At 46.0% G+C, this 19,577-nt stretch overlaps 1 protein-coding gene across 1 annotated transcript in view; it reads left to right on the top strand.

The window, feature by feature from the left end:
* Nucleotides 1–1,803: 1,803 nt before the first annotated feature.
* LOC129820284 (regulator of G-protein signaling 3-like) overlaps nt 1,804–19,577 on the top strand; it is a 33,725-nt gene continuing 15,951 nt past the window's right edge. The window contains exons 1-4 of the mRNA XM_055877346.1: nt 1,804–2,416; nt 3,863–5,100; nt 5,739–5,797; nt 7,865–7,995. Coding sequence (XP_055733321.1) covers nt 4,582–5,100; nt 5,739–5,797; nt 7,865–7,995 — 709 coding nt within the window. The 5' untranslated portion in view covers nt 1,804–2,416; nt 3,863–4,581. The remainder of the gene's footprint in view (nt 2,417–3,862; nt 5,101–5,738; nt 5,798–7,864; nt 7,996–19,577) is intronic.

Genomic DNA, 19,577 nt, shown 5'->3' with positions numbered 1-19,577 from the left:
CACCTCCCTGCTGCCTCCCCTATAGACATTCCCTGACGGACTCTAACCCCCCCACACCTCCCTGCTGCTTCCCCTATAGACATTCCCTGACGGACTCTAACCCCCCCCCCCCACACACACACACACAGACACAGTTGTAAATGTGTATATTATTATTATTATCATTGTTATTATTATCATCTTGATTTTGTCTAAATTACTTCTACTCTCTCTCTCTCTCTCTCTCTCTCTCTCGCTCTTTCTCTCTCTCTCTCGCTCTTTCTCTCTCTCTATCTCTCGCTCTCTCTCTCTCTCTCTCTCTCTCTCTCTCCAATAAGCCTGGGGACAAGGTTAGGGTTGGAGTGGTTGATTTAGGGTTAAGGGAACTCAGAGACAGCTATACTGATTGAGGCAGAGAATTGAGACCTAGTGGGATGACCATGATATCTGAGGATTGCTACAATATTTTTGATCAGAATCACCTTTAAAATTTCCCAAGTACATTTACACATCCTCAGAATGTTACTTGGTGATATGGTGCTGCTAGTGATAGACACCATTTAGAGACAGAATACAGACAAAGGAGTTTAAACAAAGTTTACATACATCATATACAACTAGTTAGAGTGAGCATAGAGCTGTAAGAGAATGAGTGGAGATACAAATATACAGTGGGTATATGGTTGATATACAGTGGGTATATGGTTGATATACAGTGGGTATATGGTTGATATACAGTGGGTATATGGTTGATATACAGTGGGTATATGGTTGATATACAGTGGGTATATGGATGATACACAGTGGGTATATGGATAATACACAGTGGGTATATGGATAATACACAGTGGGTATATGGTTAATAAACAGTGGGTATATGGATAATACACAGTGGGTACATGGTTGATATACAGTGGGTATATGGTTAATACACAGTGGGCATATGGTTAATACACAATGGGTATATGGATAATACACAGTGGGTATATGGATAATACACAGTGGGTATATGGATAATACACAGTGGGCATATGGTTAATACACAGTGGGTATATAGATAATACACAGTGGGTATATGGATAATACACAGTGGGTATATAGATAATAAACAGTGGGTATATGGTTAATACACAGTGGGTATATGGATAATATACAGTGGGTATATGGTTGATATACAGTGGGTATATGGATAATAAACAGTGGGTATATGGATAATACACAGTGGGTATTTGGATAATACACAGTGGGTATATGGATAATAAACAGTGGGTATATGGATAATACACAGTGGGTATATGGATAATAAACAGTGGGTATATGGATAATACACAGTGGGTATATGGATAATACACAGTGGGTATATGGATAATACACAGTGGGTATATGGTTGATATACAGTGTATTTACAGTATCAGTATGACTCTATCTAAATGCAGAGCGATGAACAGTGTAATCCAGTATAGTGCAGTTATGTTGAGTACACTTCAGAGATAGCTTCACACCATGTGCATAGTCCTTTGTTGGCCTTCATTTAATCCAAAGATGTAGATAATAAAACATAGCGTTCAAATATCAAAATAAGAGTTAGTTTAAAGTTAATTTGAAAATGTTATTCAATATAAACAACTTTTTTTTAAATATTCTTCCATTCCGTCACTGACAATGACATTATTAAAATAGCTCAGGCAGCTACTGAAAAGTTCCCTTCCTTCAGTGATTCCATTCATACTCCCCGGGGAGTTCAGAAGTGTTTTTCCAGGACACACCTAAAATATGTGAATGATGTTGTACTGTACAGAGATCTTCAAGGGACAAGACGGCAAGCTGAGACGGAGTTGTGGGTGGCAACACTGACAATAGGCGTTTCTGGTTCATGCAAGTGTGAGATAAAAAAACAAACAAAAAAAAACAGGTTGAATGAAGTTTGAGATAGAGAAACTTTCTTGGTGCTAGTGATTTAGTTTCGTCCGTCCGTATGTTTGTTAATTATTCATAGATATTCAGTAACACATGCAGCGTCAGGACTCTGTTGATTATTGAGAGCACTTTGGTGGAGAGAGAGGCGGCCTCCGCGACTCTGCGTCTTGGAACGGGTGTAATCATTAGCACAAAGCGTTTTAGCAACGGGAACCATTTACTACAAACGAAAACGTTTTGCATTAAAACAACACTTTATATCGGACAAATTCAACTAGGTCTCTCCCCGTTTCGTTCCGTTTGCTTTCGTTTGGTTCCTAGTTAATAATATACAACAGGCAATGCTCTGACGTCAGAAGTGAGACTCTCAACTAAAGCAAGCCTAATCGAATTGAGGCTTTACATAATATATATATATATTATGGTTCGATCAGTGGATATACTTCCCGTGACAGAGAACTCTTTGTTTGGAGCCAAAATCATGAAAGTACAGGTGGCAGAGTAACCGCAGGACATCGAGGTAATATTTTTTTTTATCCCGGCTCTTTTTGTTATTGTTAGATTTACTGCAAGGAATTCAACTCCCCTCCTGAGGGATATAGATAATACTTCTGTTTAAAGTTCTCAGCGGTAGTCTCAACAGTTATGTAATGCCTTCTAAGACAGCCCAAGTTCAAGATTTGATTTATACACAGCATAAACACTGAACTGTGTGGTTCTTACTTTAATACACAATTAAAACACCAAGTTAAAAACATAAGTAAACATGATAGTATGGAGAATACATGTGGCTGTTTGTATCAGTCATATGATACTATGGAGAATATATGTGGCTCTTCACACCAGTCATATGATACTATGGAGAATATATGTGGCTCTTTAAACCAGTCAAATGATACTATGGAGAATACATGTGGCTGTTCAAACCAGTCATATGTCATTTAGATGTGGGTCAAGTTGCAGGAAGACCATATCACTCTAATCAATATCTAAAATCAGTAGAATCAGTAAAAATCTGTGGAATTCAAATCAGTAGAATCAGTAAAAATCTGCTGAATTTAAATCAGTAGAATCAGTCAAAATCTGTTTAATTCAAATCAGTAGAATCAGTAAAAATCTGTTTAATTTAAACCAGTAGAATCAGTAAAAATCTGCTGAATTTAAATCAGTAGACTGGCATGACTACAATTCATCAGATTTTTGCAGCCAAGGGGCCAACACATTGATGTGAATATGTCTCTCATGTCAGTAGAAAACGAATAGGTGGTTTCAATATGTCACATATGAATATCAGAAAAAAAGCTTTCTCGTTAAGCCACATTGCATGTAGAGTGGACTTACCAGCATTGGACATAGCAGTTGTTCTCATACGTACTGCAGCTGGTCGGACTCATGATCTACATCCCAAATGACACCCTATTCCCTACATGGGGCCCTGGTCAAAAGTAGTGCACTATGTAGGGAATAGGGCCCTGGTCAAAAGTAGTGCACTATGTAGGGAATAGGGCCCTGGTCAAAAGTAGTGCACAATGTAGGGATTAGGGCCCTGGTCAAAAGTAGTGCACTATGTAGGGAATAGGGCCCTGGTCAAAAGTAGTGCACTATGTAGGGAATAGGGCCCTGGTCAAAAGTAGTGCACTATGTAGGGAATAGGGCCCTGGTCAAAAGTAGTGCACTATGTAGGGAATAGGGCCCTGGTCAAAAGTAGTGCACTATGTAGGGAATAGGGCCCTGGTCAAAAGTAGTGCACTTTGTAGGGAATAGGGTGCCATTTGGGCCGTAGATCGTGAGTCCGACCAGCTACACTCTGTAAAAGTGTACTAATGATATGGAACAGCACACTGCAGTCCGGATGAATTGACCCATTTCACCCATTTTCTGTGATTGTCCAACTCTTATCTTGTCCAATTCTCCCTCTCTCTGTTTTCCTTTTATTGGCTGTTCTTTGTTGGGGTCCTCCCTCCAGACTATTTCTCTCTTCCATTCTCCCTTTCCCAAACCCGCTTGGCTTCCTTTCACTCTTCCTTTCTTTCTCCACCTGCACATCAGTCCCTCCATCCTCCCGTGTCTCTAACGCCACCTACACATCAGTCCCTCCATCCTCCCGTGTCTCTAACTCCACCTGCACATCAGTCCCTCCATCCTCCCGTGTCTCTAACTCCACCTGCACATCAGTCCCTCCATCCTCCCGTGTCTCTAACTCCACCTACACATCAGTCCCTCCATCCTCCCGTGTCTCTAACTCCACCTGCACATCAGTCCCTCCATCCTCCCGTGTCTCTAACTCCACCTACACATCAGTCCCTCCATCCTCCCGTGTCTCTAACACCACCTACACATCAGTCCCTCCATCCTCCCGTGTCTCTAACCCCACCTGCACATCAGTCCCTCCATCCTCCCGTGTCTCTAACTCCACCTGCACATCAGTCCCTCCATCCTCCCGTGTCTCTAACTCCACCTGCACATCAGTCCCTCCATCCTCCCGTGTCTCTAACTCCACCTACACATCAGTCCCTCCATCCTCCCGTTTCTCTAACACCACCTACACATCAGTCCCTCCATCCTCCCGTGTCTCTATCCCCACCTGCACATCAGTCCCTCCATCCTCCCGTGTCTCCTACTCCACCTACACATCAGTCCCTCCATCCTCCCGTGTCTCTAACTCCACCCAGTGGCGCCGCCATCATGCGTAGGTACAGCTCAGAGGGGTCTCTACTTGAAATGGATTTCCTGCCGCTGAGGAAAGTATCTGTGAAGGGCCACAACTACCACAGCCGGGACGGGGACTCAGGTACCTTCAACCCCCACCCGGAGGACGACGAACTGGATGGGCGAAGCACCTCTTTCCCTTCTACCCCTATCATCGTGGAGCCTGGAGCCAGCCATGGGAGGATGACGGGGAGGGGGCAGCTGAGCAAGGACCACAGCGTCAGTGTGGAGAACTTCACAGAACTGGGGAAGCTAGAGAGTAAGGGTTTTCTCGGAGTGGTGAACCTCAACGAGGGATATAGAGCATATAGTGACGGGCAGTTGGCGCCGGCAATTACGGGCCGCAGCACAGAGAGCGTGGGCAGCGACGACCAGCCACCGCACTCTCCCTCGAACTCAACCTCTGGCTCCAGCCCCTTCAAGTCACAACAACGGTCCCCCACCAGAGCCAAGCTGTCCGCAGCCAAACTACACCTGAAGAGCCTGTTTGCGCAGGTAAAGAGTGATGTGGGAGGTCAGGGTCACTAGAGGAGTGGTCTCTGGCAGTGTTTAGGGTATTAGATGTTTTAGGCGACTTTATGGGAATGGATAGCCTGTGTGTGTGTGTGTGTGTGTGTGTGTGTGTGTGTGTGTGTGTGTGTGTTAGATGGGTTTTGACTAGGTGCGTTAGTTCTAACTTTCCGGGTCACTGGGTGGGCAGAGTTTGCACATTTCAGACCATTCCCTTGGACATTGTGAAATCTCTACTCCAATCAGGGAAGTGTATGAGCTAAAAAACAAATGCACCCTTTCTGGTTCCTCTCAGTAGTAATTCCAACCTTGAGATTCACCCGACACAGTGTTATTCATAGAGCAAGCGGTTGTGTTGATGTCAAGGTCACACTAAGTTGACAAAGGATTAAATAATCATGTGCAACAGCACACATTTACCTCAGATATTCTCAATTTGATTTAAAATATTGTCATGCATACTATTCCTGTCATTGTGTTACTGTGTGTGTATGTGTGTGTGTGTGTGTGTGTGCGTGCGTGCGTGCGTGTGTGTATGCGTGCGTGCGTGTGTGTGTTGTGTATGAGTGACACATGCCAATCATTTCAATTTGGAAACAAACTAATTGTGTCTGTATTTCCAGAGTCCCCATTCATCACATTCCAACCTGTTTAACCCAGAACAGAAAGAACAGAAAGACAGGTGAGGTCATCCACTGTGGACAATAGACTGTGGACAATAGACTGGACAATAGACTGTGGACAATAGACTGGACAATAGACTGGGCAATAGACTGTGGGCAATAGACTGGACAATAGACTGGACAATAGACTGTGGACAATAGACTGGACAATAGACTGTGGACAATAGACTGGACAATAGACTGTGGACAATAGACTGGACAATAGACTGTGGACAATAGACTGGACAATAGACTGTGGACAATAGACTGGACAATAGACTATGAACAATAGACTGGACATTAGACTGTGGACAATAGACTGGACAATAGACTGTGGACAATAGACTGGACAATAGACTGTGGACAATAGACTGTGGACAATAGACTGTGGACAATAGACTGGACAATAGACTGTGGACAATAGACTGTGGACAATAGACTGGACAATAGACTGGACAATAGACTGGACAATAGACTGTGAACAATAGACTGGACAATAGACTGTGGACAATAGACTGGACAATAGACTGTGGACAATAGACTGGACAATAGACTGTGGACAATAGACTGGACAATAGACTGTGGACAATAGACTGGACAATAGACTGGACAATAGACTGGACAATAGACTGTGGACATTAGTCTGTGGGCAATAGACTGTGGACAATAGACTGAGGACAATGGACTGTGGACAATGGACTGGGCAATAGACTGTGGACAATGGACTGTGGACATTGGACTGGGCAATAGACCATGTGCAAAAGACTGTGGACAATGGACTGGACAATGGACTGGGCAATAGACTGTGGGCAATAGACTGGCAATAGACTGGGCAATAGACTGTGGGCAATAGACTGGCAATAGACTGGGCAAAAGACTGTGGACAATGGACTGGACAATAGACTGTGGGCAATAGACTGTGGGCAATAGACTTTGGACAATGGACTGTGGACAATAGACTGGGCAATAGACTGTGGGCAATAGACTGTGGGCAATAGACTGGGCAATAGACTGTGGACAATAGACTGTGGACAATAGACTGTGGGCAATAGACTGTGGGCAATAGAATGAGGACAATAGAATGAGGACAATAGACTGTGGACAATAGAATGAGGACAATAGAATGAGGACAATCGACTGTGGACAATAGAATGAGGACAAACGAATGGGGACAATAGAATGAGGACAATAGAATGAGGACAATAGAATGCAGACAATATAATGAGGGCAATAGACCGTGGACAATAGAATGAGGACAATAGACTGTGGACAATAGAATGAGGACAATAGAATGAGGACAATAGACTGTGGACAATAGAATGAGGACAATAGACTGTGGACAATAGAATGAGGACAATAGACTGTGGGCAATAGACTGTGGGAATAGACTGTGGGAATAGACTGTGGGAATAGACTGTGGGAATAGACTGAGGACAATAGACTGTGGGAATAGACTGAGGACAATAGACTGTGGGAATAGACTGAGGACAATAGACTGTGGGAATAGACTGTGGGAATAGACTGTGGGAATAGACTGAGGACAAGGTAGCTTGCTAAGAGGAAGTAGTCTAAATGGCACCCTATTCCCTATGTAGCCCTTTGGGATCTGGTAAAGATTAGTGCACTAAATAGGGAATATGAGGTACTTTCCCTGGTCAAAAGTAGTGCACTACATAGGGAATAGGGTGCCATTTGGGACGTAACCTAAGAGGTTCCGTTTGAAGGGATACCCATCCGGACCTCATTCACCCTTGAGGTTGTAACGATACTGAGTCAAAACAGTTTCATGTGTTATCATGAAATCTGATGCCTGTCTCCTCTCTCCCTCTCCCTTTGTCTCCCTCTCTCCCCCCTCTCTCCCTGTCTCTCTCCCTCTCCCTTTCCCCCCCTGTCTCCCTATTTCTCCCTCTCTCTCTCCCTATCTCTCCCTCTCCCTGTCTCTCCCTCTCCCCCCTCTCCTCCTGTCTCCCTATCTCTCCATCTCCCTCCCTCACTCCCTCTCCCACTATCTCTTCCTGTCTCTCTCCTTTCCCCTCCTCTCTCTGTATCTCCCTCCCCCTTCCTCTCCCCCCTCTCCTCCCTAACAGTGCTAAAGAGCGGAGGTCTCGCCTCCCGTTGATGCACCAGTGGAGCCAGGTGGGCCACAGCAACGCCAAGTTCAGTCGGGTGGAACTTGATAAGTGGGCTGAATCGCTGGACGACCTCCTGGCCAGTCGGAGTAAGTAGACTAGGACACCCTCCTGACCAGAAGACTAGGACACCCTCCTGGCCAGTAGACTAGGACACCCTCCTGACCAGTAGACTAGGACACCCCCCTGACCAATAGACTAGGACACCCCCCTGACCAGTAGACTAGGACACCCTCCTGACCAGTAGACTAGGACACCCTCCTGACCAGTAGACTAGGACACCCTCCTGACCAGTAGACTAGGACACCCTCCTGACCAGTAGACTAGGACGCCCTCCTGACCAGTAGACTAGGACGCCCTCCTGACCAGTAGACTAGGACGCCCTCCTGACCAGTAGACTAGGACACCCTCCTGACCAGTAGACTAGGACACCCTCCTGACCAGTAGACTAGGACACCCTCCTGACCAGTAGACTAGGACACCCTCCTGACCAGTAGACTAGGACACCCTCCTGACCAGTAGACTAGGACACCCCCTGACCAGTAGACTAGGACACCCTCCTGACCAGTAGACTAGGACACCCTCCTGACCAGTAGACTAGGACACCCTCCTGACCAGTAGACTAGGACGCCCTCCTGACCAGTAGACTAGGACATCCTCCTGACCAGTAGACTAGGACACCCTCCTGACCAGTAGACTAGGACATCCTCCTGACCAGTAGACTAGGACACCCTCCTGACCAGTAGACTAGGACATCCTCCTGACCAGTAGACTAGGGCACTCTCCTGACCGGTAGACTAGGACACCCTCCTGACCGGTAGACTAGGACACCCTCCTGACCAGTAGACTAGGACACCCTCCTGACCGGTAGACTAGGACACCCTCCTGACCAGTAGACTAGGACATCCTCCTGACCAGTAGACTAGGACACCCTCCTGACCAGTAGACTAGGACACCCTCCTGGCCAATAGACTAGGACACTCTCCTGACCGGTAGACTAGGACACCCTCCTGACCGGTAGACTAGGACACCCTCCTGACCAGTAGACTAGGACACCCTCCTGACCGGTAGACTAGGACATCCTCCTGACCAGTAGACTAGGACACCCTCCTGACCAGTAGACTAGGACACCCTCCTGACCAATAGACTAGGACATCCTACTGACCAGTAGACTAGGACACCCTCCTGACCAGTAGACTAGGACATCCTCCTGACCGGTAGACTAGGACACCCTCCTGACCAGTAGACTAGGACACTCTCCTGACCAGTAGACTAGGACATCCTCCTGACCAGTAGACTAGGACACCCTCCTGACCAGTAGACTAGGGCATCCTCCTGACCGGTAGACTAGGACACCCTCCTGACCAGTAGACTAGGACACCCTCCTGACCAGTAGACTAGGACACCCTCCTGGCCAATAGACTAGGACACTCTCCTGACCGGTAGACTAGGACACCCTCCTGACCGGTAGACTAGGGCATCCTCCTGACCAGTAGACTAGGGCATCCTCCTGACCAGTAGACTAGGACACCCTCCTGACCAGTAGACTAGGGCATCCTTCTGACCAGTAGACTAGGACACCCTCCTGACCAGTAGACTAGGACACTTTCCTGACCAGTAGACTAGGACACTCTCCTGACCAGTAGACTAGGGCCATATTCATTGCTGTAAAACATCGCAAAAGGTTTTTCAACTGGAAACTAAAACAAATATAAATAATGCTTACGCTGTACAGATCTACAAACATGGAAGGGTTAGGGCAAAGGTAATCTCGGCATCCCAGAAGGAAAATCTGGTGCCAACTACTTGATTAGATTCTAGAGGGGGAGAGGTATGAGAAAATATACTAGAATGAGGAGAGGAAGCAGGGTGGTAGCTCCAGCCACCCCCCACCCCCTGTCTGCACATTTTGGTCAAGTCTATGAGACAAACGTCTCCTTCAGAAATTTGAAAGATGCACACACCTGCCAAAACGTGATTTTGACCAGGGACGTTAAAAGAACCACCGGAACAATTGTTGCACCGGAGTGTGAACTGGGCACCTGTAATTAAGCAATAAGGCCCGAGGGGGTGTGGTATATGGCCAATATACCTAGGCTAAAGGCTGTTCTTATGTACGACGCAACGCGCCTGGACACAGCCCTTAGCCGTGGTATATTGGCCATATACCACAAACCCCAGAGGTGCCTTTTTGACATTACAAACTGGTTTCCAACGTAATTAGAGCAGGAAAAATAAACATTTTGTCATACCCGTGGTATACTCTCTGATATACCACGGCTGTCAGCATTCAGGGCTCGAACCAGCCAGTTTATAATTAGAGTTGGATGTTGATCTTGTCATTATTGCAGTGTATTGTTTCTATGCTCTCTCTCTTTGAGTTGAGTTTCCATCCCACAGGCTGTTGACAGATGTCCTGATATCATGTATGCTACATAGTCTGTCCAGAAGAGACTAGGGCTCAGGGGAAAGGGGGGGGGGGGGGGGAAGTGTACTCTGATCCTGTTTTCAACCTCAGCTCACGAGTGTCTTGCAGCGTGTTGTGATGTCAGCGCCACAGGGCCGTATGGTCTACGGCGTACGTCATTGGTTTCTGTGTGCGGCACTAGTTCACACTTCAGCTGACCCCACTAGTTACTATGAATAGATGTGATAGAAAACAGTAAGACCGTTTTAGATTACTGTCTCGAATGATCTAGATTGTGTTCCAAATGTAGGGCTGGGAAATATGGGAAAAATATCACAATACATTTGTTCTTTTGACGGTATTTGATAGTATTTTATGTTTTTAACTAATAAAAGTTATCTGTTTTGCTGTATGAGTTGTGCATGACCCATGACCCTAGGGTGGAAACACATACCTTCTAAAATGATTTCAATGAGGATTTCTCATTCTGATTGGTTGAAGTTTGATTGAACAGTACAAACAAAAGTTGATCTCATTTGAGATCATTTCCACACGGCCACGTAGGGCTGCATGATATGGGCAATAGAATCTAGGCCTTATGATTAACCAAATATTGCAATTGCAATTTGACTTGCAATTTAGATAAAAAACACTTAGGTGAACTGTTGGAATCATGGGAATGATTATTCTAATTCTATAGTTGGATTGTAATAGTGGCCCTTTTGAATACGGTGTTGTATGACAAGACAACGAATGAAAAAGCCAGGGAGGCATTCATAGAATTAGGAATTAAAATACTATTAGAATCTCTATGGAGGCATTATTGACACAGGGTAGGAACCAAAGTGTTGGTCAGTGTTTCCCAGGGGAGTGGGACCCTATATTTGTAGTTTTCTCTTTATGTAGCTCACATATTCATGCTTCGCTTGTTCCTCTCTGATTTAGAAGATACTGTTGCACAGACAACAGGCTGATTTAGGCCTACACCAGCACTGGTATCAGCCTGTATTAGCTAGCTACGTTTTGCTCTGACTCTGTATATTTTATTAGCTAGCCAGCTAACTAGCGATTTAGCATTTGCGGCTAACACATTTATTTTAGCCACAACTTGCTAAGAAAAGACAAACTAGCTGTTTGCAGACAGTATGATACACAAAACATTAGTGTAATTAAAGGATGGCTTGTGGATGTACATTAAAAAGCAAAGTGGAAAGCAGCGTTGTTGTCAACTAACATATTGTTGCATCTGCTCAGGGGTGTAAATTACTTTTAAGATGGGGCGGCAGGTAGCCTAGTGGTTAAAACGTTGGGCCAGTAACCAGCAGGTAGCCTAGTGGTTAGAGCGTTGGGCCAGTAACCAGCAGGTAGCCTAGTGGTTAGAGCGTTGGGCCAGTAACCAGCAGGTAGCCTAGTGGTTAGAGCGTTGGGCCAGTAACCAGCAGGTAGTCTAGTGGTTAGAGCGTTGGGCCAGTAACCAGCAGGTAGTCTAGTGGTTAGAGCGTTGGGCCAGTAACCAGCAGGTAGCCTAGTGGTTAGAGCGTTGGGCCAGTAACCAGCAGGTAGCCTAGTGGTTAGAGCGTTGGGCCAGTAACCAGCAGGTAGTCTAGTGCTTAGAGTGTTGGGCCAGTAACCAGCAGGTAGTCTAGTGGTTAGAGTGTTGGGCCAGTAACCAGCAGGTAGTCTAGTGGTTAGAGCGTTGGGCCAGTAACCAGCAGGTAGTCTAGTGGTTAGAGCGTTGGGCCAGTAACCAGCAGGTAGTCTAGTGGTTAGAGCGTTGGGCCAGTAACCAGCAGGTAGTCTAGTGGTTAGAGCGTTGGGCCAGTAAACAGCAGGTAGCCTAGTGGTTAGAGCGTTGGCTCAGTAACCGTAAAGGCAGGTAGCCTAGTGGTTAGAGCGTTGGCTCAGTAACCGTAAAGGCAGGTAGCCTAGTGGTTAGAGCGTTGGCTCAGTAACCGTAAAGGCAGGTAGCCTAGTGGTTAGAGCGTTGGGCCAGTAACCAGCAGGTAGTCTAGTGGTTAGAGCGTTGGGCCAGTAACCAGCAGGTAGTCTAGTGGTTAGAGCGTTGGGCCAGTAACCAGCAGGTAGTCTAGTGGTTAGAGCGTTGGACTAGTAACCAGCAGGTAGCCTAGTGGTTAGAGCGTTGGGCCAGTAACCAGCAGGTAGCCTAGTGGTTAGAGCGTTGGGCCAGTAACCAGCAGGTAGCCTAGTGGTTAGAGCATTGGGCCAGTAACCAGCAGGTAGCCTAGTGGTTAGAGCGTTGGGCCAGTAACCAGCAGGTAGCCTAGTGGTTAGAGCGTTGGGCCAGTAACCAGCAGGTAGTCTAGTGGTTAGAGCGTTGGGCCAGTAACCAGCAGGTAGCCTAGTGGTTAGAGCGTTGGGCCAGTAACCAGCAGGTAGCCTAGTGGTTAGAGCGTTGGGCCAGTAACCAGCAGGTAGCCTAGTGGTTAGAGCGTTGGGCCAGTAACCAGCAGGTAGCCTAGTGGTTAGAGCGTTGGGCCAGTAACCAGCAGGTAGCCTAGTGGTTAGAGCGTTGGGCCAGTAACCAGCAGGTAGCCTAGTGGTTAGAGCGTTGGGCCAGTAACCAGCAGGTAGCCTAGTGGTTAGAGCGTTGGGCCAGTAACCAGCAGGTAGCCTAGTGGTTAGAGCGTTGGGCCAGTAACCAGCAGGTAGCCTAGTGGTTAGAGTGTTGGGCCAGTAACCAGCAGGTAGCCTAGTGGTTAGAGCATTGGGCCAGTAACCAGCAGGTAGCCTAGTGGTTAGAGCGTTGGGCCAGTAACCAGCAGGTAGCCTAGTGGTTAGAGCGTTGGGCCAGTAACCAGCAGGTAGTCTAGTGGTTAGAGCGTTGGGCCAGTAACCAGCAGGTAGCCTAGTGGTTAGAGCGTTGGGCCAGTAACCAGCAGGTAGCCTAGTGGTTAGAGCGTTGGGCCAGTAACCAGCAGGTAGCCTAGTGGTTAGAGCGTTGGGCCAGTAACCAGCAGGTAGCCTAGTGGTTAGAGCGTTGGGCCAGTAACCAGCAGGTAGCCTAGTGGTTAGAGCGTTGGGCCAGTAACCAGCAGGTAGCCTAGTGGTTAGAGCGTTGGGCCAGTAACCAGCAGGTAGCCTAGTGGTTAGAGCGTTGGGCCAGTAACCAGCAGGTAGCCTAGTGGTTAGAGCGTTGGGCCAGTAACCAGCAGGTAGCCTAGTGGTTAGAGTGTTGGGCCAGTAACCAGCAGGTAGTCTAGTGGTTAGAGCGTTGGGCCAGTAACCGAAAGGTTGCTAGATCAAATCCCTGAGCTGACAAAGTTAAAAATCGTTCATTCTGCCCCTGAACAAGGCAGTTAACCCACTGTTCCTAGCCTAGGCTCTCATTGTAAATAAGAATTAGTTCTTAACTGACTTGCCTAGTTAAATAAAAATACTTGAAAGTACTACTTAAGTATTTTTGGGGGGTATCTTTACTTTACTACATTCTTAAAGAAAAATATGTACTTACATTATCCCTGACACCCAAAAGTACTTGTTAGATTTTGAGTGCTTAGCAGGACAGAATTTTTTGGGAATATCAGAGGGGCGGTAACTCACCAGCATTACGACCAGGAATACGACTTTCCCAAATTGGATCCTTTGTTCGTACCCCCCAGGGCAATTTAACTTATTCCAGAGGCTGCTCTAAAACACCGCCAGCAGAGAAGAGGTATTCGGAGTGGACTTCTAGTCCGAATCAGGAGGCGTGCACACCATCCACTGCTTCTGAGTATATTACTCTCTAAGGTTCAGTCTTTGGATAATAAAGTAAACAAGCTCAGGGCGAGGATCTCCTTCCAGATAGACATCAGGGACTGTAACATACTCTGTTTCACGGAAACATGGCTCTCGGGATATACTGTCCATGTCTATACAGTCAGCTGGATTCTCAGTACATCGCACAGACAAGAATAAAGAACTCTCCTGGGAGAAGAATGGCGGGGTGTATGTTCAAGATTAACTACTCATGGGGTGATTGTGATAACATACAGAAACTCAAGTCATTTTGTTCCCCCAACCTAGAATACCTCACAATCAAATGCCAACGTATTACCTCCCAAGAGAATTCTCTTTGGTTATAGTCAAAGCCGTGTATATTCCCCCTCAAGCCGATACCACGGCGGCCCTCAAAGAACTACACTGGACTTTATGCAAACTGGAAATCACATATCCCGAGGCAGCATTTATTGTAGCTGGGGCTTTTAACAAAGCAAATTTAAGGAAAACGCTACCGAAGTTCTACCAACACATTGACTGTAGTACTCGTGCTGGGAAAACATTGGACAACTGCTACTCAACTTTTCGAAATGCCTACAAGGCCCTCCCCCGCCCTCCCTTTAGCAAATCTGATCACAACTCCATTTTGCTCCTCTCTTCCTATAGGACGAAATTCAAACAGGAAGTACCTGTGCTAAGGTCTAGTCAACGCTGTTCTGACCAATCGGAATCCATGCTTCAAGATTGTTTTGATCACGCAGACTAGGATATGACAAAGTGGAGTCGCAATTCAACGGCTCAGACACGAGACGTATGTGGCAGGGTCTACAGACAATCACGACCTACAAAGGGAAAATCGGCCACGTCACGGACACCGACGTCTTGCTTTGGACAAGTTAAACACATTCTTCTCCCACTTTGAGGATAACACAGTGCCACCGGCGCGGCCTGCTACCAAGGACAGTCTCCTTCTCCATGACCGACGTGAGTAAGACATTTAAGAGTGTTAACCCTCGCAAGGCTGCCGGCCCAGACGACATCCCAGCCGCGTCCTCAGAACATGCGCAGACCAGCTGGCTGGTGTGTTTACGGACATATTCAATCGCTCCCTATCCCAGTCTGTGGTCCCCACATGCTTCAAGATGGCCACCATTGTTCCTGTTCCCAAGAATGCAAAGGCAACTGAACTAAATGAATATCGCCACGTAGCACTCACTTCTGTCATCATGAAGTGCTTTGAGAGGCTAGTTAACGATCAAATATCATATCATCTCTACCTTACCTGACACCCTAGACCCACTCAATTTGCTTGCCACCCATCTGTACAAGAGGACTACCTATGTAAGAATGCTGTTCATTGACTATAGCTCAGCATTCAACACCATAGTACCCTCCAAGCTCATCATTAAGCTCGGGGCCCTGAGTCTCAACCCCTCCCTGTGCAACTGGGTCCTGGACTTTCTGACGGGCCGCCCCCAGGTGGTGAAGGTCGGAAACAACATCTTCACTTTGCTGATCCTCAACACTGGGGACCCACAAGGGCGCTTGCTCAGACCCCTCTGGTACTCGCTGTTCACCCATGACTGCGTAGCCACGCACGCCTCCAACTCAATCATCAAGTTTGTAGACGACACAACGGTAGTAGGCCTGATTACCAACAATGATGGCACAACCCACAGGGAGGAGGTGAGGGCCCTGGGAGAGTGGTGCCAGGAAATAACCTCTCACTCAACGTCAACAAAACAAAGGAGCTGATCGTGGACTTCAGGAAACAGCAGAGAGAGCACGCCCCCTATCCACATCGACGGGGACAGTAGTGGAGAAGGTGGAAATCTTCATGTTCCTCGGCGTACTCAACACTGACGATCTGAAATGGTCCAACCCACACAGACAGTGTGGCGAAGAAGGTGCAACAGCTCCGCTTCAACCTCAGGAGGCTATAATAATTAGTCTTGGCCCCTAAAACCCTCACAAACTTTTACAGATGCATAATTGAGAGCATCCTGTCGGGCTGTATGACCGCCTTGTATGGCAACTGCACCATCCACAACCGCAGGGCTCTGCAGAGGGTGGTGCGGTCTGCACAACGCATCACCGTGGCCAAAAAGGCCAAAAAGATCATCAAGGACATCAACCACCCGAGCCATGGCCTGTTCACCCCGCTATCATCCAGACGGCGAGGTCAGTACAGGTGCATCAAAGCTGGGACCGAGAGACTGAAAAACAGCTTCTATCTCAAGGCCATCAGACTGTTAAATAGCCATCAATAACTGGCTTCCACCCGGTTACGCAACCCTGCACCTTAGAGGCTGCTGTCCTATGTACATAGACTTGGAATCACTGGCCACTTTAATGATGGAACACTAGAAACTTTAATAATGTTTAAATACTGATTTACTCATCTCATATGTATATACTGTATTCTATTCTATTGTATTTTAATCAATGCCGTGCTGACATTGCTTGATCTAATATTTATATTTTTCTTAATTCCATTATTTTACTTTTAGATTTGTGTATTGTTGTGAATTGTTAGATACTACTGCACTTTTGGAGCTAGAAACTCAAGCATTTCACTACACCCGCAATAACATCTGCTAAATATGTGACCAATAAAATGTTGTTTGAACGAGCAACAACTGCGCTCCTTTAGTGACAGGGTGAGAGCGAAAGGGAGAGATAGAACTCAAGTAGCAGAGTAAACATTTTTTTTTAAATAGTTACATATCACATTTAACAAGCGAAACATTGAATCTTCCATTGTTTTCTGTCTTACACTTGATTCATACAGCGTCTCAGAGAATAAGTGCCTGATCTAGGAACAGGTCCCTCTTGTCCATGTCATCTTATTCATTGTGATCTAAAAGGCAAAACTGATCCTAGGTCAGCACTCCTACTCTGACAACGCTTCGTGAATACAGTCCCAGTTCTCAGATTGATTGTTCTACGTGACAAAGGTCATGGGTGGGAACCTGGAACCATTTATAATAGGTGTGCCTACATGAATCCCAAATGGCACCCTATTCCCTATATAGTGCACCACTTTGACCATTGACTCTGGTTAAAAGTAGTGCACTATGTAGGGAACAGGGTGTCATTTGGGGACGCACAGCCGTGACCAAGGAAGATACAGTAATGTCTTATTTACTTCCTCATTCCTTCTAGAATTTCTCCTGTCCTGTTACTAACACCCGTATTATTCCATCCCACCACACCGCTGTTGTGACAGTTTGTTGTCTTGTAAAACAGGTTTAGGTAACCCTGGTCCTGGAGAGCCGCAGGCACTTCATGTTCTTGATTTAACTGACCTGGAAGACCAGGTGTGTTGAATTGAGTCAATCACTGAACTGATCAATGAGCTCAGTTGTTCAGGTGTGGGCACCTAGTTAGTACATGCTGTACCTGCGGGCGCTTCAGGAACAGGGTTACCCCTGTCGTACGGGATCAAAATAACTAAAGGAAGGTGTTTTCAGTAACCTTCCTTTTGATAGTTACATTCCAGGAAAGCTTTGAAAGGGAAACAGTCTTGTTGTCAGTTAAAGATAAACACTGGGTTGTCATGGCTACATGTGCCCCCCCCCCCCCACACACACACACACACACACCATACTTTAGTGTAGTCCTATTGGAATGTGGAACATTGGAGAACCATTAATGCTAACAGTGCATTGGGAAAGTATTCAGACCCCTTGACTTTTTCCAACTTTTGTTATGTTACCGCCTTATTCTAAAATTGATTAAATTACTTTTTTTCCCCCTGCATTAATCTACACACAACACCCCATAATAAAAAAGAGTGTAAACAGGTTTTTAGAAATTTTAACAAATGTATTAAAAATTTAAGCAGATACCTTATTTACAGTCGTGGCCAAAAGTTTTGAGAATGACACAAATATTAATTTTCACAAAGTCTGCTGCTTCAGTGTCTTTAGATATTTTTTGTCAAATGTTACTATGGAATGCTGAAGTATAATTACAAGCATTTCATAAGTGTCAAAGGCTTTTATTGACAATTACATGAAGTTGATATTGAATATTTGCAGTGTTGACCCTTCTTTTTCAAGACCTCTGCAGTCTGCCCTGGCATGCTGTCAATTAACTTCTGGGCCACATCCTGACTGATGGCAGCCCATTCTTGCATAATCAATGCTTGAGGTTTGTCAGAATTTGTATGTTTTTGTTTGACCACCCGCCTCTTGAGGATTGACCACAAGTTCCCAATGGGATTAAGGTCTGGGGAGTTTCCTGGCCATGGACCCAAAATATTGATGTTTTGTTCCCGAGCCACTTAGTTATCACTTTTGCCTTATGGCAAGGTGCTCCATCATGCTGGAAAAGGCATTGTTCGTCACCAAACTGTTCCTGGATGGTTGGGAGATTTTGCTCTCGGAGGATGTGTTGGTACCATTCTTTATTCATGGCTGTGTTCTCAGGCAAAATTGTGAGTGAGCTCACTCCCTTGGCTGAGAAGCAACCCCACACATGAATGGTCTCAGGATGCTTTACTGTTGGCATGACACAGGACTGATGGTAGCCCTCACCTTGTCTTCTCCGTACAAGCTTTTTTCCGGATGCCCCAAATAATCGGAAAGGGGATTCATCAGAGAAAATGACTTTACCCCAGTCCTCAGCAGTCCAATCCCTGTACCTTTTGCAGAATATCAGTCTGTCACTGATGTTTTTCCTGGAGAGAAGTGGCTTCTTTGCTGCCAGTCTTGACACCAGGCCATCCTCCAAAAGTCTTCACCTCACAGATGCACTCACACCTTCCTTCTGCCATTCCTGAGCAAGCTCTGTACTGGTGGTGCCCCGATCCCGCAGCTGAATCAACTTTAGGAGACGGTCCTGGCGCTTGCTGGACTTTTTTGGGCGCCCTGAAGCCTTCTTCACAACAATTAAACCGCTCTCATTGAAGTTCTTGAAGATCCGATAAATGGTTGATTTAGGTGCAATCTTACTGGCAGCAATATCTTTGCCTGTGAAGCCCTTTTTGTGCAAAGCAATGATGACGGCACGTGTTTCCTTGCAGGTAACCATGGTTGACAGAGGAAGAACAATGATTCCAAGCACCACCCTCCTTTTGAAGCTTCCAGTCTGTTATTCGAACTCAATCAGCATGACAGAGTGAGCTCCAACCTTGTCCTCATCAACACTCACACCTTTGTTAACGAGAAAATCACTGACATGATGTCAGCTGGTCCTTTTGTGGCAGAGCTGAAATGCAGTGGAAATGTTTTTTAGGGGATTCAGTTCATTTGCAATTAATTGCAATTCATCTGATCACTCTTCATAACATTCTGGAGTATATGCAAATTGCCATCATTCAAACTGAGGCAGCAGACTTTGTGAAAATTAATATTTGTGTCATTCTCAACTTTTGGTTACGACTTTTCATAGGTATTTAGACCCTTTGCTATGAGACTCAAAATTGAGCTCAGGTGCATCCTGTTTCCATTGATAATTTTTTTGATGTTTCTACAACTTGATTGGAGTCCACCTGTGGTAAATTCAATTAATTGGACATGATTTGCAAATGCAAACACA

This window comes from Salvelinus fontinalis, chromosome 22 (genome assembly GCF_029448725.1).
Source record: "Salvelinus fontinalis isolate EN_2023a chromosome 22, ASM2944872v1, whole genome shotgun sequence".
In the NCBI taxonomy this organism is placed as follows: Eukaryota; Metazoa; Chordata; class Actinopteri; order Salmoniformes; family Salmonidae; genus Salvelinus; species Salvelinus fontinalis.
Note: the sequence above shows the minus strand (reverse complement) of the source record. Positions and strands in the feature narration are given on the sequence as shown.